At 55.6% G+C, this 24243-nt stretch overlaps 2 protein-coding genes across 4 annotated transcripts in view; one reads left to right on the forward strand and one right to left on the reverse strand.

Moving 5' to 3' along the window:
- The window catches only part of MGRN1 (mahogunin ring finger 1), a 50509-nt gene extending 41509 nt beyond the window's left edge, over positions 1-9000 (reverse strand). For all 3 annotated transcript variants that reach the window (XM_084216862.1, XM_084216860.1, XM_084216861.1), the window contains exons 1-2: positions 8818-9000; positions 1050-1168 (exon numbers count right to left, since the gene is read on the reverse strand). In XM_084216862.1, coding sequence (XP_084072988.1) covers positions 1050-1168; positions 8818-8905 — 207 coding nt within the window. In that variant the 5' untranslated portion in view covers positions 8906-9000. The remainder of the gene's footprint in view (positions 1-1049; positions 1169-8817) is intronic.
- Positions 9001-14095: 5095 nt separating this feature from the next.
- On the forward strand, positions 14096-22173 carry UBALD1 (UBA like domain containing 1). Its single transcript, XM_084216313.1, has 3 exons — positions 14096-14307; positions 19997-20056; positions 21045-22173. Exons 1-3 carry the CDS (start codon positions 14200-14202, stop codon positions 21363-21365), a joined length of 489 nt encoding a protein of 162 aa, XP_084072439.1. The 5' UTR covers positions 14096-14199; the 3' UTR covers positions 21366-22173.
- Positions 22174-24243: the final 2070 nt, after the last annotated feature.

Genomic DNA, 24243 nt, shown 5'->3' on the forward strand with positions numbered 1-24243 from the left:
CCTTGTCCATCCTGTGACCTGAGTGTGGTTCTAAAATGACCAATGGCATATCCTGAGGAGACACTCAGAAAGCAGAACGTGCTTGTAACTGTTCCAATTCCAATTTGCCTCAGTTTCCCTCACCTGTAAAAGAAGGGTGATCCCAAACTGCCACCAAGCATTAGAAACATGAATTAATTAATGGTCACAGCTTTTCTGATGAGACATGCAGGTAATTAAATTAAATAATTAATTAAACTAGAACCATGACTTCTAGTTCTCATTTTCATGTTTGGAAACTGCAGAAATAACTAGGAAAACAGTGAACAAAGCAAGCAGCTCTTCCCTTTCCTCTCCAGCACTCAGAAAACATCTCCAAATGGCTCCTACTCTGTCACCTTTTGGGTTTTTTTGAGCAGTTCTGAGATGCAAGAGAAATCCAAAACATAGCACTTTGCATACAATTCCTGTCTTTCCCTCAAAACAACATTATTCCCTTTTCAAGAACAAGCCAATCACTTGAGCAAGCAGCTTTTCACAGTCTCATAGACATCCATGGGCCCAAAATTACATTTATGTTCCAGCTAGGAAAAGAGAAGGAGGGACTTTCTGAGCAGCTCACCTAGGTATAAAACCCACAGAATGTCAAGGTCTCTCTTAACACTGCCCCACACCCAATCAGGCCCCTCATACACAGAAAACAGCATGTGTTGAACACACAACCTGCCCAGGAGCCTTGGGAAGTTCAGGCTCTGCTTCCCAGCCTTCTCTGCAGCATGTTTTACACTTGCTCAGGCAGGCAGGCAGAATGAATCCCAAATTCTGTGCTCCTGAGTCCCTGTTCTTCCTCCCCCACCACCAATTCCTTCTGTCCCGAGTGAAAATAAGCCTCCAAGGTGAATTCAGCTTCTCAGGAAAACTCAGTTTGCATCTGAACAGACTGGAATGACATTCCCCAAGCAGTGAGGACCTCTCAGGTCTGTGCCACTCTCCTCTACAAACCCTACACAAGATTTTGCAAAACAGGCAGGAAACAAAAAGAGTAAAACAGACAGAACATAGGAACTTGCCTGAACTGGTCTATTTCCAAGGAAGTTTAAATCCATGTTCTCACCAAAAAGGTAACCCTCAGGGTGAGGGGTGTCAAACTTCTCACCTCCCATAAAGAAGTGACTTGCAAAGTAGTTTCCTAGAAACAAAAAACACAAGAGAATGAAAAAAACCCAAACTCTAAATGAGTGCTTCCTGGAAAAGTCTGCAGTTTTAAATTCACAAGTATAAAAGAGCCACAAGACACAGAAAATATTTGCTTATTCACTCCTTCCCTGTAGTACTCAGGGCCAGTGCCAACAGCAGGAGAAGAGAGTAAAAAAAATAAACAAACAAAACAAAAATCTAGAATAAATATTACAGATAATTCCATTTCAACTTGTATGACTCCCATATCCCGCATATCCCACACAAGAACCACTCCAAACCTTTACTGGGAGTGCTGGAGACTGTACACCCTGATGTATTATTAAATTATTAATTTAATTAATAATGCTGACAGTTCTAAATGCAGAAAGATGGATGTCAGGGACTGACTAAAGTGAAAGTCAGCTCTGAAAGTTTGACCATGAATTTGTTTCATTCATCTTCAAGGTGATGGTTACAGTGAAAATTTCAGGACACAGAGCATGTGTATGTTTGGGATTCTGGAACATGGAATTGACTGTAAAATGAACAGAATTAATTCAGGTGTGTGAGAGCATCACAAACATAGCTCCCTCCTAGAAAGACTTGAGGAAAATACTCTCAAATGTGAACTTCACAGAGGTACAGTTTCAGAGAAATAAGTATCAGGAGAGAACTGAAATAAAAGGCTCCATCCAAGCCACTTCTCTTCAAGTTTCAGAGTGGGGGATGAGAGGACTGAGCCAAATGTACACTTGCTTCCCTGGGTGCAATGCATACACAGCATAAATTTATGTTAAAATGACTCATTCCAGAAGCAGTAACTAATCATCTGAATGGCTGTGGAGGCATTCTGGAGTGATCTGCAGTCCCTCTAGCTAGGAGCAAGCAGGATTTACTCTGAAATGGAAGGTTTTCATGAATGGCCCTGTTTTTTCCATTAAGGCTTTCTCCCTTTATGCTTCAAGAAAGGCTCTTTTCACTCTGCACAGATGGCAGTGCCTTAATGATGATGGGAGGGCTCAGCTACTGCTGAGCTCAGCTAACAAGCACCCAGATGTTTGTAGTACTGAAACACATCCTTCTTTCCAGATACAACAATCACCTTCAGCACAGGTCCAGCAACTACTTAGAATCTGTCCTACAGAATCAGAATAACAAAATCACAGAATCATTTAGGTTGGAAAAGCCTTCCAAGATCATCAAGTTCAACCTGTGACCTATCATCACCTTGTCAACCAGATCAGAGCACTGAGTGCCCCATCCAGTCATTTCCTGGACACAAATGTAGGTGCCCCAAATGACAGGGAATCTTTTCCCACTCCTCCCAGAAGCAACAAATTAAAAAACTAATCTGTATATAATCTCCAAGCACAGCCAGCCTGACACTGCCTCTCTACCAGAGATACACCATGGAGATTTGTGTATGCACTGAGGTTCAGAAAACCACATTGAAGGCTGGAATAGATTTCACATTTTATGTGGGTCAAGCAGGATTATGTTTTGGAACATTTTATTTGATCAGCTGAGAAGACAATGCTTCTGCAGGATGTCTCAGTACCACAGCAGCTGGTTATCTGGGATCAGAGTCAGAGAACTCCCTCTTATCCAGTGACTGAGACAGAATTACAGAATCATAGAATTGCCTGGGCTGGAAGGGACCTTAAAGATCACACAGCTCCAACTCCCTGTCAAGGACACCTTCTCTTGCAGTGTGTTTTTATTTTGCAGGTTATTGTTTGATTTGTCCTTTGGGGGTTTTTTGCTCCCCCTGTTTTAGAGGTACACAGACCTGCCTTTGTTATTCACTTGAGCCAGGTGTGGGTTTATCTCTTTGCTACTTAGCTACTTTTCTGCCAAGTTTCAAACCCCTTCCTCCCACATCCAATTGTTAACCCCTCCTGTCCCAAGCAGTTTTCCTCCCTTGTATCCCTTGCCCTTGTGTTCCACCCACAGTTCTTACCTTGTATCCTCCCTTGAGACCTGCCCCCCTTTATAAGGTGTTGTTTGCTCCCAGCTCATTGCCTGGGACCCCGAGACTCAGGGAGTGAAACATGAAATACAGGAACCCAGTGCCACCCCAGGCCCGGGCTGCTGCTGTCCTTTGTTCCGTGCTGTACCTCCACTGGCACCTGGGATTCTGCAGAGCCCCAAAAAGGGGGACTGTCACCCCCCCACTGTCACCATCTAGCCGGGACGTGAGACACCCTTCCATGACACCAGGCTGCTCCAAGCTCTGTCCAGCCTGGCCTTGGACACTTCCAGGGATGATGAAGCCACAGCTTCTCTGGGCAAACCTCTGCCAGGGCCTCTCCACCCTCACAGGGAAGGATTTCTTCCTACTATCCAATCTGACCCTACTGTCAGTCAGTTTGAAGCCATTCCCCCTTGTCCTGTCACTCCAGCCCCTTGTAGATAATCTTGCCCCATCTCTTCTCTAAGTTCCCTCCAGATATTGCAAGGCCACAGTGAGGTCACCCCAAAGCTTCTCTTTTCCAGGCCGAACAATCCCTACCCTCCCAACCCTTCCTCCCAGCAGAGCTGCTCCATCCCTGGGATCATCCTGGTGCCTCCTCTGGACTCTCTCCAGCAGCTCCACATCCTTCCTGTGCTGGAGGCAGCTCTGCAGGTGGGGCCTCACCTGAGCAGAGGGACAGAATCCCCCCCACTCCTGCTGCCCACGCTGTGGGATCAGCCCAGGACATGGTTTGAGAGCATCTCCAGAGATGAAAGGGTCTCTCTTGCTCACTGGAACAACACCCAGACACAAAACCAGCGCGTTCAAGGCACCTGCCACACTGTCACTGCTCCACTGAGAACTACTTTTGACATCTCTACCAAATTGTTGGGATTTCTCACAAATACACACAGTAGCTGGAATCACAGCTTCAGTTCCACATTCAGACTAAACTATTTTCATCTTCCTGCTAAGTCACCTCCTGCAATGTGAAGGAGAGGTTTTTTCCCCGAGGCACTTCCTTCACAAGCAAACAAGGAACACAGTGCCAGGCACAAGGAGCACGGGGAAAACCACTCTGAGGTGCTCAGGGGGAACACAATGGTGAGCAGAACAACCCCGAGGCTCTGCCACTGCTGCTGCACACACAAAAGCTGCCACACACAGAGGTCTCAACAGACAAACAAACCAGAATGGCAGCAAACTGTCTCCACAAATTTATAACACAGTTTTCAGCAGCTAAAGAAGATATTCTGTTGCAAGCATTCAGAAAGCTCTCGCTACAAGGACACCCGAAGTTCAGAGCTCTCAAGGTAAGACCAAAGTTATGCATTAATCCTCTCAACCACTATCACAATCACCTCAGAGTTTGCCCAAGTTGGAGGCAGGACATTTTAAGAAAGCATTTCTTAAATATCACACCAGGGACTAAGACAAAAAGGAAACTTCCAGATGGAAAACATGAGGCATCCTCTTTTGCAGTCACTGTGACATTTAGGATTTTTAGTGGCTCTAGCAGGCGTGCATATATATTCTATGCATTGGAAACCTAGGTTCCATTTCCAAATCCAGTAAAAAGACAGCTTTAGAACTTTAGCCAGGCTATCATGCCGCTGGAATATTGTTCCCATATGTTCCCCCAGGCTATAAAACCACCTTAAGCAGGTGTTCCAAGGCCAGCTTTACACACAGCTCTGTAGCTATGGGCATAAGGAGAATGCTAAGTGCCATCCTCTTTGGCAGGAAAAAGAAAAAGCAAGAAATCCTTGGACTGATCCTCCACAGAACTGCTACAAACAGAAACCCTCCAGGAAAATGCAGTGACGTGCTGACCAGGAAAGAATCACACATAAATAAAAAAGGATGGAAAAGGATAAAAATGTCAGAGTAAAGAAAAACTGTGGCTTTACTTCCCCAGAGTAAATCAGCACAAAGCACAGAGCAGCATGAGATAAAAGAGAACATGACCAAGTGAGGTAGATGAAGCTCAAGCAGTGGTTGTAAGAGAAATTGTTGTGATGGAAAACTTTACAGTGGCTAGAAAAACTGGGACCACTGGGACACCCAGAACAGCCAAGTCTGACTCACTCATTTGTCCCATGCAAAACCAAACTGGAACCCAAGGCTCCTCCAAGGCATCAAATGACACCAAAATACTTTATATTTAGTACAACATAGTGATGGGGGTTTATTATCATAATTGCACCAGCATTAAGCACCAGATTGTCCAGTCATAATTACCTCTCCCTAAGCCAGCATCCTAATCCCATATCCATGCAACACATGGATGTGATGCACAAGAGAGAAGCTGGGAAGGGACACAACCTACAGGAGGCTGAGCACAGCTGTAATCCCATCACAGCATGGCTGTGCCACAACGTTCATTAACAGAAAGCATTTAGGTGCCCATTTAGGCTTCTCACCATTAAAGCAATTAACAGTGAAGTGATAGAAATTGGGTTCTGTTTAATTACTCAGCCAGAGGGCCACCACCACAGCAGCACAGTCCCAGGCACAGCCTGAACCAGCACACAGGGACAGTGACACTGTCATGGTACACAGCAGCACAGGATTGGACTGGGTGTGACTCTGCTACTCTTCTCCTATTTAAAATTGTTCTTTCTTTAATTAAAGCCTCATTTTCAAACAACAAAGCAGTTCAGTTTCAGAGAGGAGTAATCCACTTCCTTTTTTTCCTCCCAGGAATCTCCAGGGAATCCTCTTCAAGAGCCGACTCCAGAGAAAAGCCATCCCAAGGGCATGTGCTCTGTGCTGCAGAGCAGCAGGAACAGGAGCAGAGCTGTGGGAGCACTGGGGCATTGCTCACTGTTCCAAAGCAATAGGGACATGGCAGATCCTTCCACTGCTCCAAGCACTGAAGCACCACAGAGATCACAACTGTTCCCTGCTAAACAGGGAAAAAAATACCCATTTTTAGCCTGTTTCACAGAGGCACTTACTCTTCTGTACAAACCAGGCCTTCCCCCCAACCCATCAGGCAGGCACAATGTCAGCATGGGCTCCATAAAGCAAGAAATTTTGGTTAAAAGGTACCAGCAAAGAGGGGTCAGACAAGGAAACTGGGTATCACCTTACAGCAGCCTCAGTCATCCAGATGCAGGTGGAAAAATGTAGATGATACCCACCCAGAGCCTTGGAGGATGAAGCAGGGCATTTTCTGAGGATTTCTGACTACAAAACTACACACAATTTCCAACAAAGCTGTTAAACACCCTGCTTCACTGAGGACTGGCTCATGCAGACCATGGTGGATTCCTCAGCAATCTGCTCCATCCTCCCCAGGGCACGTGACTGACCCAGCAACAACCACATCAAAAGGCAATAAAGGAGAAGTGAATATTCACTCTGCCTTTGCAACCAGCTGTGACTCAACAAGGCTCAGTCAGCATGTCCCTCTCCACAGGCAGGCTGAAATCACAGCCAGAACACCTGTATTTAGGTACTTACCTGTATTTAGGGTTTATTTCCTTGCACAGTGTGTCCTTGGGAGGGGGTATTTGCTCCCTCATCAAAACCACAGACAGCAGCTGAGCAGACATTTGTAGTAAGTCAAGATCTGTTGAAGCCAGAGACAAGGAGGGATAGAATGGAAAGGAGAAGGCCAGTGCTGCACACAGGATGGGTGACCTCAGGTAATGCTCCCTCACCACTTGTTCCAGCCTATCAGGGGTAATCTCAGAGCCAGGAGTGCGAGTCAGGCTCGCTTTCCAGCACACACACCCAACACAGCCCATGGAAAACCAGCTGCTTCCAGACAGGGCTCACAGCAGCAGTGCCCACTTAGAAATAACTAGCAAACATTTAGCCCAAGAATATTTTGCACTACTTCCAGCTTGCCTCCTGAAATCAAAACTGTTCTCACTCACTGCCAGGTTTGGTACCAACCTTCCCACCTCCAAGACAATCACTCTGGAGATGGCAGGACCTCAAAGGACACTGTCCCTCTAACATGCTGAAGGAGGGAGGAGAGCTGCCATCCTAACAGCCCTCACTGTTCTGGGCTTTGAACCTCCACCCCAGAGGTGTTCACCACCTCTTCTCTCTCCCCAAAGTCAAGAGGATCCTTGTTAGATAAACCCAAAGTATGTGAAGAGAAAGCCCCGGCTTAACACCAGCTTTCAGAAAGAGCACAAGAAAATGCCAGAGAGAATTAATTAACAAGCCTCTAATTGCATCCAGAGCCTTTGTAGGAAATACAAATATTTTTATTTAACCAGCTGCTTGAAAGCATTGGCTGCTCAGTTCCACAAGGGAGGTATCACACGTGGAACACTCTTTGGTAGCATCATGGTCCACAGATCCCCTTCCAGGGAGCATGGTAACACACAAACCCAACCTCAGGAGTGTGATGGGGTTACCTTGACAAGCCCCAAACCCAAACACACCACTAACTTCCGGTTCAACAGCACAGGAACAGCAGGATAGTGATGTGAAAGAAATTTAATGTCCATTGCATATGGTGGTTACAATTAATCCACTCTTTATGTAAAATGCTGTCACACACAGATCCAGCTGCAGCCAAACTGTGACACTTGCCTTTCCCAGCTGCCCAAAAAACTAGCTCCCAAACCCCTACAAAAAGCAGGTTATATTTTCTAAGAGAGCCAACACAGCTGTTGGGACTTTTCTAGGCAGATTTCCCCCTTCCACTTCCTCCACACCATCATTCCTGCTGAAGGCCAACCTGCAACAAGACAAGGTGTAATGATGACAGGATTATGTTTGAGATGATCCCACACCCCCTCCAAATTAAGCAGCAGTCCTGGCCCCCTCCATCACACAGCCCTGAGGATGTCACAACCAGCAGGTCAAGGATACACACAGGACTTGAATCTCAGAATGAAGTCTTTGTATCTGAGAGTGAGGGGACCCAAACTGCTGCTCTGCAAATTGTTCAGCATACTTTGAAAAGCCCTGACAGAACCAAAACCTACAAAAAAATTGGAAGCAAATGGATATTGCAGGGGAAAAAGAGTATCTAAATTTCCCTGACCACTTGTTTTCTGAGAAGAATAAGTAAAACTTTTTAAACAGTTAAACCTGGTCAATCTTAAAAGCTAGCCCAAGACAAGGTGAGTCATGGGCTCATCCCTGCTGCACACAAGCGGCACCCAACTCTCCAAGCCTTCAGAACAATTCCCTGTGGAAAACAGACACCCAGTAGGCTCTGTCAGCCCAACAGCTCCTAGGTGACAGCCACTGCCATTTTAAGGAGTTAAAGGGAGCTGTCATGCGGGAATTTGGCCATCCTGTATTCCACCAGACCCAATTCTGCTCCCTGTCCCCAGCGAACTCCGCCGCACCCGCCGGGGACCAGCAGCTCGCTGAGGCCACACTCCGTCGTGGGGAGCGGTCCCCGAGCACCCTCAGCACCCCGGCACCACGGGCGGTGACGGCGCCAGGCGGGCGCGGACAGCGGGACAGCTGAGGCCTGGATGCCGGGCACGGGGACACCCTCAGAGCAGGGCACCGAGCCCCCGGGCAGAGCCGGCCCGGTGCCACGGACATCCATCCACCCACCCACGGCCTCTCCGCCAGCGCGGCCGGGCAGGGCCGCGGGCAGAGCTAGAGCCGGTGACAGCCCAGGCCGGTGACAGGCACACCTGTCCCCGCCTCCCCGCCCGGCCCGGGGGGCACCGGGCCCGGCACGGCCTGTCCACCTCCCCGGTCCCCGCGGCCCTCACCGGACTTGGGCGGGTAGCGGTAGGCCGAGTTGGCCTGGATGTCGATGTCCTCCACTCCCGCGATGCGCCGGCTGAGCAGGGAGCCCATGGCGGCCGCGGACAAGGCGGGCGGCCCGGAGGCACAGAGCGGCGGCGGCGGTGGCACCGGCACCGGGACCCGCACCCACGGCGGCGGCGCGGGGCACGCCGGGACAGCGAGTCCTTCTGCCCCGGGACTACACCTCCCGACAGCCACCGCGGCGGCGCCTACCAACGGTGGGGCGGGAAGGGACGGCATCTACCAATGGCGGAGCGGCGGGGGGGAACGGTGGCGTGAGCTCCGCCGGCAGAAGGCGCTGCGGCGGGAACGGGGATGGGAATGGGAATGGGAATGGGAATGGGAATGGGAATGGGAGAATGAGAATGAGAATGGGAATGGGAATGGGAATGGGAATGGGAATGGGGACGGGAATGGGAGAATGGGAATGGGGACAGGCAGAGGAACAAAGATGGGAACAGGAGTGGGCCCAGGGATGGGCATGGGGCACTGTGCATGGGAAGGACCCGGGCATGAACATGGAGATCACTGGGGTCACACCTTAGATGGAGAAGCCCTTGGGAGCTCACACAGGAATGCTGGAGGACACATCCTGTACAGGGAAGCATGGGGAGGACGGATGCCCAGGGACACACCTTGCATAGGGATGCAGAGGGAGAATGCCCAAGGTCATGCCCTGCACAGGGATGCACGGTGGGGGAGATTCCCAGGGACACATCTGGCACAGGGAAGCACAGGGGAGATGCCCAGAGGGACACAGCCTGCACAGGGATGGCCAGGGAGAATTATCCAGGGCAGCTCCCAGAGGTGGGACCTGCTACTGGCTGAGGCTCAAAGCCAGCAGGAAAGGAGGTGATCAGCCTCCCAGGGGGAAGCCTCTCCTCTCTGGGTTCCTCCCCTCACAGGTAATCCACACATGAAAGCAAATGGAGATGCCTGACATTTGGATGTGAGGACAGGGAATGGCCCCAGGCTGCCTCACGTGTAGGATAAAACAGTGAGGAGGATGGCATGGAGGAAGAGGGACAAAAAAGCCATCAATGTCCCAAAACCAAGCCCTGTCCCCTCTGGCAATGAGAACAGAGAAAAGCCGCTCCCTGTGATGGGAAATACCTCCCTGCACATAATGCTGCAAAGGAACTGGGGACACAAATTCCCAGCAGTGGAGTTGGGAATCACTGAGAGACATGGAGGAGCTGAGGTGGCACATGTGAAATCCCTTAAATTAGCCTTAGGAGCAGGGAAGAGGGCTGGGATTTAGGAAAATGGGATGGAGCAGGGAGAAGAGCCTGCCAGCACGGGAGGATTTTGTGATAGCAAGTGAGCAGGCAGTGGGTGGAATTTGCTGGCTGTAAACACAAACTAAAACACGCCCAGCAGGAATAAGCAAACAATCCCCAGGCGAAACGTGCTTCCGGACAGTTATTATCCTTGCAGCTGTTGTGGCCACACGACCACAGCCAGAGGGGCTGGAAGAGGCACGGGATGCAGGGCAACACATGCTGGGGGTGAGGACAGGAGCAGACCTTGCTCTTCTGCATCCCATTGTGCAGCAGGGCTGGGAAGGAGGACAGGGAAAAAATATGGAATGACCAACAAGTACTGCTGGCCAACCACGAGAGTTGGGTACCCTGCACGTGGCACAGGGGAGCCCCAGGCTCTGGCAGTGCCTTGGCAGTGACTGGGAACTCCCTGCTGTGTCCCCCAGGATCCTCCTGGAGTGCCAGTGCCTCTTGCTCAAGCAGCCTCTCTGTGCAAGGGTTTCTCTAACATGGACAGGGAGGGATGGAGTCTGCTGACCATCACAGGGACAGGGATACAGGCTGCTGACCATGACAGTGACACGTGTGCTCACCCAGAGCATGTCCAGGGCTCCCTGCCTGCACAGCCACAGGAACAAGCTGTGGGCAGTGCCCTGGCAGCAGTGGGATGATGTGAACAGCCACCAGCAGCCCCAAACTGAGCAGGGTGGATCCACAACTCCCAAGGCCTCACTCTGCAGGCCACCAGCCGATTTGGGGCTCAGCACTGGAGCAGACTGGGCACAGCAAGGATTAGTGGGTCCATCTCCCTGTGCTGTCCTGAGAACTGGTGGCCACAGCCTGGGGGCAAAGCAGAGTAGTGTTTGCACCAAGCAGGTGAGGAGGGGAATTTGCATGCAGACAGAAGATGAGAGTCCCTCTCCCTTTCCTCCCACAATCTGAGCACCAAGAGCATCCTGCCCTTCGCCAGCTGAAAGAGGCATCCAGAGGCAGCTGCCCCAGAGCTGTTCCCCGAACTTTTTTTGGGACAGAATAATGGAATCCTAGAACAGTTTGGGTTGGAAGGGACATTAAAGATTATCTCACTGCAAACCCACACTCCCTGAGCAGCTAAGAGCTCGGTACCATGTGGGTTAAGCCGGGAAGAGCCGGGACCCACGGCCGCGGGTGCTGGCTCTGCCCAGGAAGCTGCAGCAGGAGGTCTTTTGTTCCTCCGCCAGCGGGAAGGTCCCTCCCGGGCCGCCCGGCTCTCCGCACCGCTCAGAGGAAGCCGTCGGGCCCCGTGGGGGTTGTTGCCATGTGGGAGGGCAGGGGCTTTTGCTGGAGAATCTGTCCCGGAGGGCCCTGCTCCGTAAGCCGTGTGTGACAGACAGCGACAATAGCAGCGGCGTGCCAGAGCGGGGCTCAGCCCTTCCACCCCAAATCCCAGAGCCCGGAGCGAGCAGAGCTGGAGGGCAGCAGCTCCTTTGCTCCTTTGCCCCCGCCCGGCCCGTGGGACACGAGCGCTGGCACACACAAAGGCAGGATATTGCACCACGGCCTCCTCCATCCCATCCAGGGCCACTGGCACAGCACGGGGAAGGAGAGTGGATGGCTCAGGGCAGGGAGCAGGGCTGCCCTGACAGCCCTCAGCAGGGTCCCACAGCTCCTCAGGTGGGCTGGAGGAGCAGCACTCCCCCCTTGCACTGTGGCAGCTGCAAGAAGCAGCAACAGCCCCACAAACTCTGGTGGTGGCACCCAAGTGGGTTTTGCACCTTCGCCTCTGGGTTTCCTGAGATGTGTTTATCCCCATTTTGGTGCTGCCAGCCCCAGGCTCTGCTTGCACCATGGGGGAAGAAAGCCACAAAGATGGGAGGTCCCCTATGAGAAAGGGATGAAAACACTTTCACAAGGTTCAAGGGACCTGAGACCCTGAGTGCCGTCCATGGTATGGGGTGAGAGTGGTCAAACTGGGAAGGACCAGGGTGAAACTGGGCCAGGGCTCCGGCCACCAGGAACCTGCAGAGCCCCAGGGGTGCTGAGGGGCCCTCAGCTCCTGCGCTGCCTCCCAGCTCTGCAAAACCCATCCAGGAAAAGATGAATCCACAGAGCTGCAGCCCAGAGGAGGCAGATGGGCCAGAGGGACACCCATCCTCCCACTGCCATGTTTCTTCAGCCACCCCCAGCAGCCCTTCAGGAGCCTCCTTGGCCACGTCTGCTGGGGAGGCAGCTACGAGCACACCCGTGTAAACAAGGAAATGTGTTTCCTTGCAAAGCTCCCGGTCACCAGAGCAGCTCATCCAAAGTCCAGCTGCTTGGGGTTTATTACTCAGTGCTCTGTCTCTGTTGTTCCCACTGCCACTCACTGTGTTTGTCAGGTACATGTAGAACAACAAGGTTATTCTACACACATGGAGTTACAGCTCACCAGAAGGAGTGGTGAGCCCATGAACTTTGCCTCCCTAAACACTGCCCTGCTCTGAGGGTTTACAACCCTTCCTGAAAGCCTTGCCAGATCAGGCCCAACCCTTCTCCCTCCAAACACCAAACTGCAAGGTTTCTAAACATGCCTGGCTCTGATCAAACTAATCATTCAGGAGATTAATTTTTCCTGCTATATTTACACCTTGGTGGCTGCAAGTCTCCCTGTGCCACCTCTCTCTGGGGGTTGTCTTGACCTTGCAAGAAATGAGCAATCACCTCTTGCTACGTCCCACCGCCACGTACAGCTGTGCTCTCCCTTGGATTTGGGCAGTGACATATATAGGAGAACTCCTTGGCCCTGAAATTCTGCAAGAGTTGGAGAGGCTGAATGGTTGTGTAACTCCAGAATGGTTACTAAAGAATATGTGGAAAACGGTGACCAGCTTTGGACAACATCAGAGCAATTCCTGCCCACATAGTGGAGGCTGCAAACCCCACTATCAAGTGCATTACCTGCCTGAGCTTCAGCCATTTAATCCTCAAGGCTCAGAAACACCAGCAAAATGCCAGCCAGGGTCAGAGGTGTTAGTGAACAATCCATGCCAGGCAAACCTCTGCAAACGGCAGGAAACAGCCCAGAACCTCCGCTCAGGAAAGGTGGAGGCGGCTGGAGCCGGCAGTTCCCTTCATCTTTCCCGTGGTGTAACCAGCCCCGGCCGCTGAACCGTGGCTCTGTGCCTGCTTACCCTTAGCAGCAGCACTGTGCGCTCCGCCGGGCCCTGCAGCGCCGGCCTGGCCGCGGGCTTTCATCGGCTGCGGCACTGCGCGCTCTCAAAGGAGCCTTTCACCGCGCCGGGAGCCCCCGGCACCTTCCAGAACCTTCCCTCGCTGCCGCGGCTCCCTTCAGCTCCCGTCAGCCGCCTCAGCGATGCACGGACACGCTGCGGCTGAGGGAGAAACGGGACCAGGAGGGGGTGGGCAACGCGCCCGTAGTTTATTAGTGCGGATGGAGGGAGCGGGGGCCAAGGGGCTGCTGCTCCGCCGCCTCTCGGGGCGCGGAGCTGTACGGCAGCTACGAGCCAAGGGGGTCTCCACCAAACCCCCGTAGGCTGCAGGAGGGTAACGGCAGGGCCTGGAGGGGTTCGCGGTGCCGAGGGGCGGCGGCGGCCGCGGCAGCGCTCCCCCGAACCAGCCGGGCCCAGCGCGGCCCCGCCGCTCCCTCACGTCAACAGGAAACCGCACGCGGCCGACTGTAAACACCGCCCGCGCCCACGTGACCGCGGGCCCCGCCCCGGCCCCGCCCCGCGCGCGGCCCGCCCCCGCCGCCCTCCCATTGGGGGCCGCGCCGTTGTTGACCATATACGGTCAGGTACTACCGAGCCGCGGGCGGCGGTTGGCCGGCCTCGTGCGTCACTCAACGCGCGCTGAGCGCTCCGCAAACAGAGCGGGGCCTGCTGGGAGTTGTGGTCCGAACGGGGGCAGGGCGGCGGGACGGTATGGTGAGCGGGAACTACAAGTCCCAGGAGCGCCGCGCGGGCCGGGCCGCACCGTCCCGCCCCGGGCGGCCGTGGGCGGGGCTGGGCGGGCGCCGTGAGTCAGTGCCCGGTAAACATTGGCGTGAGCCGCCGGCCCCGCCGTGCTGGCGGCGCCCTGAGGGCGGCGGGGGCCGGCGCCGGGGCCATGGACGAGCTCAAGCACCAGGTGATGATCAACCAGTTCGTGCTGGCGGCCGGATGCGCCGCCGACCAGGCCAAGCAGCTGCTGCAGGCGGCCCACTGGCAGTTTGAGGTGAGGCCGCCGCCCCGGTACCGGCCCCGGGCGGGTCCCCGCGCGGGGGCATCGCGGAGGGTTCGGGTAGCGTGAATCGGTGCCCGGCCCCGCGGACACGCCGCTGCCCCCCCGCCCGCCCACACGCGCGGCGGCGGCGGGGCGCGGGCCGGGCCCCCGGCGGTGCCCGAGGGAGCGTGGGCGCCACGCGGGGCGGGCGATCGGGAGGCCACGTTGCGCGGGGGGTGCGCAGAGAGGGGCTCGCAGCCTGCCGGGGCCCCACGCCGGACCGCGACCGGGCCGGGGGCGCTGAATCCGCCGAAACCTCCTCCTGTTCCCCCCCGCCCCCGCCCCAGCCCTCCCGCGTGGCCGTGGGCTGGAAAACCCCAGCGCAGCCTTTCCCACGGCCCTGCCCCGGGGAGTTTGAGTTCTCGGGCAGCCGTGGGAAAGGAGACTTTGTAGGTCAAAGCTTTTCTGGCTCCAGACGCCTTTTCCTCTCGCTCGCGGGCAGGATACTCCGTGACATTGACAGGGGTTAACGCCGCGCGTGGGGCGGGGGGCGCCGGGGGAGCTCCCCGGTGCCTTTCGGGGTGCTCAGCTCCTGCAGAGATCCCCGGACCTGAAGCGCAGGGAGCAAAGAGCAGCGCGGTGGCCGTGGCGAATAAAATGCTTTTTAAATAGGATTTTTCCTTCTCTTCTGCAGCTCCCTAGGTTGGAGCTGATGGATTTGATGCTAATGGCACCTCGGTAATTGAAATGTCTGTGCAGTGCTGCGGGAGCAGGTCTGAGTCAGGCTGGGGAGCAGGAGGCTCCGGTTGTTCCTCTCCGTGGCTGGAGCACCTCTCCTCCTTGCCGGGGGGCGCGGGCGCTGCTGCCCGGGCTGTCCCGGGTTTGTTCTGTAACGGAACAGCGGCCGGGTAGACCCGGTACGGACGGTGTCCGTCGCCGTGCGGGCACAGCATTCCCACCTGCTCTGTCACAGGCCAGGAGGGATCCCAAAGCGAGCCGTGCGTGACCGGGGAGCGCGGGGTGGACTCGCAGGGGTGTGCGGAAGAGCGGGCCGGCGATCGCCACCGCCGTGCCTGGTGAACGGGAGCACCGCTGGCGTGGGATGTGTTGCATGTGTAACGTGCTCCGGCGTTTGTTTACTAACACAGGCTGACTGTGGCCCTCTGGGACAGGCGGGATCCTCTTCCACCACCTCCGTGCGTGTCGCAAAAGAGCCGGGGAGGGATGACAGAAGTTTTAACGTGTCTTTCAAAAGGCTTTTTTGCAGAACTTTGCCACCGTTTGGCGAGTTGCACAAGTAGAAACAGCCGTCTCCTGCCGGCTGGGCACTCACATGACTCAGAGGAAGCTGGGCTGTAAACAAACGCTGCCGTTACCATGTTCCCACTCACTTTTGGTGCAACGGTCAGATAATTCCCTTTGCAAAATGGCCGCTGGGCACGGCTCCTTCTGGGAGCCACGCTGGGGAGGGATCACCTCCCGACCACTCCAGCCTGCTCTCACCTCTTTTCTGGACTACTCCCAAGGCTTTTGTTATTCCAGTGCAGCACCCTTTTTCTGGCTGGTCTGCATCTGCAGTGAGTATAAATCGGGGGAGTTCAGGCAAGTTCAGTACGAGGGAAGGCAGCATAAATTAACCATCTCCTTGGAGTCAGAGCGCTCCTCCAGGGGCACGCGTGAATGCGATCAGCCTGCTTGTACCTCAGCGTTCTGCTCCTGCTGTAAGGCCACCCTGGGGACAGAGAGGTGTTCTGCACTGAGCCAGGCTAGTTCCGTGGCCCAGTGACACAGGGAGGAGCTGGCTTGTCCCAGCTCTGTGCCTCTGTCCTGGCCAGGGCACTCCTGGCATCCTTCTGCCCTGCCCAGGACCTTTCCTTTGTGGGCAAGTGTCCCACTTGCTGCCTGTGACAGCCCCTGGGGTGTTTGTCACCAGCAGGAGGGAGAGTGAGGCTGCTGTGAAGCACGGACAGCTTTGGGATGCTGGTGTTTTGGGACCACCTCCCTGGGCTTGGGCTGATTTTGAGGCTGGCTGCTCAGGGGCCATTGTGTGTAGGAAGATGAAGTGAGGGCTGCAGAGTGGATTTGCTTTGTGTGTGTGTCTTTCCAGCCCTAGTAGACCCAGAGCTTTTCCAGGGCAGAAGGAACATGATCCAGAACAATGAGCAGGGTTGGAGGTTAGGAAAACATTTGGGATGCAGTCACCTTTGGCTGTGGTGTGAGCTGATCAGAGTCTGTCCCATACTCAGGGTTCACTAAGGAGCCTTTTTTTTTTTCATCCTATCTATCCCTTGGGAACAGGGCAGTTCGTGGGTAGGGTGTGGATTACTTGCTGTAACTGCTCTCCTGTTTCCTAGGGACCCTGGGCAGGCTTTATCCTCTTGTGCCCAGTTTAATTTGCAGCTCTTGCAGCTTTGTGGGCCCTTCCATGCCTCCAGGGATGGCTGCTGTGAGTGCCAGCTGGAATGGCACTGCCAGCCCAGCCCTCCAGCAGCTGGAGCAGTGCCATAGCTGATCCCAGGAGAAGGTTTACAGGCCCAAGAAAGCAACTTGGAGTGTCTCTGGGTGAAGGCTGGCACTTGGCTTCCAGGGCCTGGCTTTTTGGGAGAAGCCAGGGAGAGCAGCTCCTCCGTGGCTGAAACCCAGCAGGTTACCAGGCAGACATTTCAGAGTTTGCAGAGTCTCACAGGGGGCTGGGCAGTGGATCAGGCTCCTTCATTGGTAGAAAGATATTATTTGGCTTTATGTGCTCATTGCCCTTGGGGCTGTTTGGGAAGGATAAGAAGAAACTGCTTCTAAAAAAACCCACCCATTCCTTCCTTTTCCTGGTGCTAAGAGCCTCTGTTCAGTGTAGAGAGGTTGTGTGTGGGGAACAAGAGGAGGAGCAGGTGTCTGGCTTTGCTCGCTGTGTCCATGGCTGGATTTCACTTCCTCTTATCTATTTACATTTCATGAAGCCCCTTCCTTGGTGGTTCAAGGACAGAGTGCTCCCAGGGCTTCCCCTGCTGCTGGGTGCTCCGTGCTAGCAGGGCTCACACCTCCAGCCACCCTCTCTCTGACCCAGTCACCATGGATGCCTCTTGGCACCCTGGCAGGGTCCCTCTGTGTGATCCCTCTCCTGTGAAGCTCCTGGTTTTGCATTCTGGGAGGGGGCACAGTGGCCTGGTCACCTGCTGAGCGTGGCCAGGCCGTGGCTGCCCTGCTCCCAAGCACACCAGGGTGACACAGGCGGTGGGGCTTTGGCTCCAGGGTCAGAGCTGAGCTGGGCTCGGGCTCCTGCTCCAGCAGAGGAGCTCTAATTGGCTTTGCTGTTGCACCAGTCACGGTGGCACTTGTGACGCTGTCTGGAGAGCAGGTGGCATCAGTAGCTTTGGTTACGTGTGTGTCCCTGGCCCCCGTGGCACCAAGGGGAGCGTGGGGCCCTCGCTCGCCAGGCTGGGGCTTTGCAGGTCCCTTGGGAGGTGACAGGGAGTCATTCATGGGCTTTGTGTTGGACACAGGGGCTGTTTCTGCCGTGCTTGGAAAGGGGCAGATGGAGGGGAAGAGACGCTGTGTTAGGCAGAGGGACCTGCCCTGGTGGACTGCTTCCTCTGCCCAGTCACAGCTTTCATCCCAGCACTGGCAGGGATTGGTGGGCAGCTCAGGGGGACAGCAGGGACCTTCTCTGCTGCTGTCTGCCAGTGGCACAGTCTCAGATATGAGGCCACTTGGAAAACAGGAGCAAACAGGAGCATAGAGCAGATTTAATCAGCTTATGGTATCTGGCTGTACCCACACCTCTGCCTGTGTTTCCCGTTTGGTGTTACCCCCTCTCTTATCACGATCTGTCAGTGATAGGGCCTCTGCTGTTGACGTCTGACCTCACCCGGGACAAAGGGTAGCGTGGCAGGGGGTGTCACTGCTGTAGAAGTGTCTGTGTCAGACATTTCCTTAATTGAGAGCTGTGTGCTGTCCTGTCCAGAGTTCTCTGCAGGGCCACAGACCCCATTCCTGCTGCATTGCCATCTCTGGGATCTGGTGGGTCCTGCCTGCAGGAGCTGAGGGCTCGGAGCTCACAGCATGGCTGGGTGCAGAGTTCAGGTGCTGTGTTATTAAATGCAGCTATTGCAGGGAAGAGCCTTGCCAGCCCAGCTATTGCACACTCCCCCCGTGGTCTGGGAGCTGCCAGACTCTGCAGCAGGAATTGCTTCCCCCACCCAGGTCTGGATCATTGTTTGCAGACATTGCTCTGGCTGCCACCTGGTTGTACCAATAGTTTTCTGCTGTTTAGTCAGGAAACCATAAACCTCTTTGCCTTCCCAGGGCCTGCCAGCCTGGATGTTTGGGGCAAAATTAGTTTTCCCATTGGATCAATGAGCTGAGCTGACTTGATGTCATTTGTGCTGACCCTGGGAATGACACAGGAGCATGTGGACACTGGGATGAGGAGCATGGGTGGTGGCAGGACTGTGGCTTGCTGCAGTTGGGCAGCGCTTGGTACAACCTCCCTGTACTTTTTCTGGGCTTTTCTGCCTTTTTTTCCCCAGCAGCTTGGTTAACCCAAATCCCTGGTTCTCAGGAAGGGAGTGGAGTTTTGGGTAGAGTGGCAACACCCAGCCACAGCCCCACACCTCACACCCCAGAGTGGAGACCTAAAGGCCTTGAGGAGAGGCCTGAATAGGACTGAAGGGGCTTTTCCTTCAACCAGAACTGGATCCAAACCAGTTCTCTTACATTTCCATCAAGTCTCATCTACGTCTGAATCAAACCATTGTTTTCTAGCCCTGACTCAGTTGAAGCCTGGTGCGGAGCAGGAGTTGCCATCATGGAATCACAGAATGGTTTGGGTTGGAAGGGACCTTGAAGGTCATCTCATTCCACCCCCCTGCCATGGGCAGAGACACCTTCCACTATCCCAGATTGCTCCAAGCCCCATCTAAGCTGGCCTTGGGCACTTCACGGATGGGGCAGCCACAGATTCTATGGGCTACCTGTGCCAGGGCCTCACCACCCTCTAAGTAAAGAACTTTTCGCCATTCCTGCATCAGCTCAGTGCTGTGCACCCCCAGACCTCTGCTGCCTCTGCTCCTCCTGGACCTGGGCTGGGTGTCTGCCCTCCTGACCATCTCCTTCCCCTGGCCTTCCCTACCTGCAACCCTTCTTGTCCTCTCACATGCCTGTGGCCTGTGACATATTTACCAGACTATTACTGGTTTTAATTGGAATCTACAAAACAGTGTCAGTCCCTATCATGCTCTGTCTGCAACTGAATTGGAAATGTTCTGGCATATGGGGTGGGAACCTGCTGCAGCCCCTGCCCTGGGATCTCCTGGTGGGAATATGGGGACTGTGATCATGTCCTGTTGAAGACATGCCTTAACTGCTTCCTGCTGGGGTTGGATTTGGTTTCCTTTGTTTCCCAGCACACGGTGGTCGCAGAGCATTATTGTGAGTTGTGAAACACCTGCTGGGCTCTGCCCCAGCAGTAGCTGCTTCTTGCAAGGATGGTGGTCCCAAATACACATGGTTACCACCTGCCCTGGTGTGAGCAGATGGCAGGCGCAGGTCCCTGCTCAGGGACAGGGAGCAGCTGTGCCCTCAGGGCCCCCCAGGGCCTGCTTTGGATCATCTTTGGGGTCTAGTAGTGTGCAGTGGTGAGGTGGGTGCCCAGTTTGGATGCAGGTAGTAACATCATCTTTCCCTTTTTCTTTTTCCTTCCTTTCAGACTGCTCTCAGTGCTTTTTTCCAAGAAACAAACATCCCCTACAGCCACCACCATCAGATGGTAAGTGCTTTCCCAGCTCCCCAGTGCTCTCCCAGGGCAGAGCACCAGCTGGCAGGTGCTTCAGGCTGGTGCTCATGTCCAGCTCGCTGCTTCCCAGCTCCAGGAGTGCAGGCAGGCAGGTCTGGCTGGGCCCTGCCAGAGCTGCCTGCCAAGGAAGGTTTTCCTGGAGAGCAGCTGGTGGGACAGTGGGACAGCAGAGCCCTGCAGATGGTTTGGGGCTGCTCTTCCAAAAGGGATAGTCTGAGGGAGGATGTTTTGGGCATAGCCAGTGGTCCACACCAGCCCAGCATGGCAAAGAGAGCCTGGAGGAGCCTGAAGCACTGACCTGTGTAAACACACTCAGAGATACAGGGTGCTTCCCATCCTGCAGCAGCTACACACACAGGTCCTTGTGTGCTCGCTGGAGCGAGCAATTCCCGGAGCATCGCCGGAGCGTGGCTCTGCTGCGGCGTGCAGAGCGTCTGGAGGTGTGTAAACACCCACACGTGGGTGCTGCCTGCCTCTGCTCTCTTCCAGCTGTCCTCAGACTCGGTCCCTTAACTCTCATACCCCAGCAGCCCATAATCTGCTTGGGCAGATGTGTCTTAAGGATTTACTGGCTGCTGCGGCCTTGTTTGACTCTCTGGGACAATTGGGGATTTGGAGCATGCAAAGCAAGTGCCCAGCAGGGCTGGAGCATGCCCAGTCTCCTGGGGGATGGGAGCTGAGCCTGAGCCTTGTGCCAGCAGAGCCAGAAAGCTGCAGGCCCAGGGCGGCACCGGTGGGTTGTGGAGCAGAGGGGGTCCTGTGTGGGCCCTCTGCCAGGAGCTCTTACCACAGCATGAGCCTTCAGACCCTTAAATGGAGCTGCTCATGGGCAGCACAGTCAGCAGAGCACAGGTCTGGGGGGCTTCATTTGCCACAGCAGGGGGGCAGAGGGGTCTCGTGCCACGCCCCGGTGGGAGGCAGAAGGTGGGGACTCCCCTGACCCCGTGTCTCCTTCTCACAGATGTGCACTCCTGCCAACACGCCGGCCACGCCGCCCAACTTCCCCGACGCCCTCACCATGTTCTCCCGCCTCAAGGCTTCCGAAAGCTTCAACAGCAGTAGCCCCGTGGCTTCCATGGCGACTTCCCCGCCGCCCCCGGCCCCGCCGCTGCCCCAGCACGGGGCCTTCAACCCCGCCTGGCCCACGGCCTCGCCGCCCGGGCAGCAGCAGAGCATGTGGACTCCGGCCGCGCCGGCGCAGCCCGCGGGCTGGCCCGCCGCCGTCTCCCAGCAGGCCAGCGCAGAACAGAAGGCCAACGTGACCATGGAGGCAGAGAGATGAGGCTGCGGCGGAGAGCGGCCGCGGCGGGGACCCCTGCGTATAAATATATATATATTTTTTCTCCCCCCCTCCCCAAAGAGGAGAGGAACTCCGCTGCCAGGGCGTCTGGCAGCCGCCGAGACACATGAGCAAATAGCTGCCTTGCATGGGTTTGGTTTGAAGTAGTTTTTACTTGTTCTCGAGCTGAATGGAGCTCCCCAGAGACAGCGGGAGGCTGCGTGGGACCGTGCTGGCCTCTGCCTGGGACCCTGATGCTGCCAGACTCTTGGGGAGGGAGCACCCCCTCCTCTCTTGGGACACCGGAGTTTGCATGCCAGTGACATTTATGGAGGAGGTCCCTTCCTCAGAGTCCCCTGGGCCACCCCACCAGGCAGAGTGGGTTGTGCCTGAGTGTTTTCCCCCATCCCTTGGCCCCGATCAACTGGGTGGGGGGCAGACACCCCCTGAGGCTTGTTTTTTGTAAGGGGTGGAGAGAGCAAGGGCTGTTCCTGCACCACCACAGCCTCCCACCCCACACACTGTCCTCGCTGGTGAGGAGGGCTGGGGGACACCGGCCCTCGGGGAGGCGTCTGGCCCCTCGCCCAGCCCCGGATGGGGAGCAGGGGGTGAGCACTGGTGGTCCGGCTGGGCCAGCACACCCTCCCCTCCAGCCTCCCAGGATGGGGTTTGCCCCAGGGCTGTTTTGCATGACACAGTGTAACCCTAGAGACTGGGATCGTTTTTAACCCCTCTGTTCTTTTCTCCCGGCGGCTGGAAGTCTCTCCGGATGCGCCGCAGCCGCTTGCAATACACGCTCTTCTGCTTTGAACCCCGTGTCTTTGCTTCGTTTGCAGCCGTGGCAGGACGCAGGCAAAGCTGCCCTGAGCCTGGAGTGTTTCAGGATCCCTTCTCCCAGGGGATCAGTTCATCCTAGGAGGGCTGGCTGCATCTCCAGCGGCTCCAAACACCCCGTTCCAGCCATGCGGTGACTGCCAGCTGCTTTTGGCCAGGTGCATCCAGGGCTCAGCCCCAGAAGCCCAGCTCTGCCACATCAGCTGTGGTGTGAGACCCCAGCAGGCAGGGCTGTGCTGAGTCCTCAGGATCCCTTGTGACATCCACAGGTCCTGGGTGTTTTGCTGTGACCTAGCTCCTATCCCCTCTTTCCCAGGTCCCTTGGAGGTTGCTGTCCTTGCCAGACCCTTTCCCAGCGAGGCTGTTCCCCTGCACTCCCCAGTCAATAATTAATTTCAGGCTCTTGTTTGTGTTGCTAAAATAAACAATGTAGGAGGGATGGTTTCACTGGGGGTGCCTCTTGGGCAGCCTGGGCAGGGCCTGGGAGCAAGGGCTGGAGCTGGGGCTGGCCCTTGTGAGCTTCCTTGCATGGAGTTCTGCTGGAGCTGCCACCCCCAGTCCTGCCCCACTGAGATGAAATGGGCCAAGCTGGTCGGCCCTGGAGCGAGCCAGGGCTGTGCACCTTCTGTCCCACCTGTGGTGGGCACATCCTGGCCAGTGTGGGCACATCCAGGCCACGTCCACTCTTGCTGGGAATGGGGAGGTTCTGTGGGGTGGGGGTGTGCAGCACAGAGCTACCCAGGGCACACAGAGAAGGGATTTGTCCCCAGCCTTGAAGAGCGACAGCTGCCTGAGAAACACAGGTGAAGCCTCAGGGAAACCTGGGTGGTGAGGAGGGGAATGTGCCTGTGACCATCCCAGGGCCACCAGGAGCCACAGGATTGGAAAATCATGTCAGACCACGGACCTGGTGATCTGACTGGTCAGAGAGCTGATGGGGACATGGCACAGCCCAAAAGTGTCAGACTCTGGCTGTCCTGTGTGTCCCCAGGAGCTCAGGGGAGGCAGCAGAGGAGGGAGCATCTCTGGCCTGTGGTGTTACCCCAGTGCAATGAGTGGGTGTCAGGGCAGCGTGACCCCAACTCCACCAGTCCCCCAAGGCCAGGCAGCACAGCCTTGGTGCATGGGCCCCTCCCAAGCCTCCCATGCCGTTTCACAGCCCTGTGGCCAGCCTGGACACCTGTGAGCTTGGTGCCAGTCCCCCAGGAGCCTGGCTTTGTCACCTGCACCTGAAATGCACAAGGACAAACAGCCTTGGTGGGGCACAACAGCCTCAGCAGCTCCCCGGGGAGTGCTCAGCAGCAGCTCTGCCCATGTGGCAGGGGACACTCAGGACAGGCACCTGCATGAGTACTGGGGGATGCAGCACATCCCTGTGCTGTGCCAGGAGCAGAGCTGGGGGGAATCTCCATTGCTGAAGGGGGAGAAGCAGAAACAGTACAGGGGGACAGCCATCCCCTGCAGACCCCAGTGCCAGTGCTTGTTCACAACACCCAAGCCCTCCTCCATCAGCACTTTGTTCATACCTGGGTGTTTCACCATCCCACCATCCCCTGACCTTCTCTCATCCTCCTCAGGGCCACCCACCATTGTTTGTCACAAGCATGGCATGGTGACAAAATCCTGGCACATTGAGCTGCTTCTGAGTGGGGATGTGCCAGGTCTGGGCAATCCTGTGCCCAGCCCGGTTCAGGCACCAGCTGTGGCACAAGTGGCTCCTGAGCTGTGCCCGGAGACTGTCCTTGCCTTGCTGTCACCCCACAGCTGCTCTGCAGCTTCCTGCAGCTTCCTGCAGCCTCCTGCAGCTGGCCCAGCCCCTCCCTGCTAAAGCCCAGCCCCTGGGGAGGAAAAGTGGCCCTGGGTGAGCCTGGGTGGCTGCAGAACCTAGGCAGGGCAGGGAGGTGTGTGGCCCCAGAGAGTGGCTGGTGAGAACATCCTGAGAGATGCCCCAATGTGTTCCTGGCAAGTTGGATGTGGGGTTGCTGCCCCCGGCCCTTTGAGCTTGTTGACAGCTCAAACCTCCTGAGACCATGGGCAGTTGGGCACC

The sequence above is a fragment of the Fringilla coelebs genome (assembly GCF_963513975.1).
Source record: "Fringilla coelebs genome assembly, chromosome: 16".
Taxonomy (NCBI): Eukaryota; Metazoa; Chordata; class Aves; order Passeriformes; family Fringillidae; genus Fringilla; species Fringilla coelebs.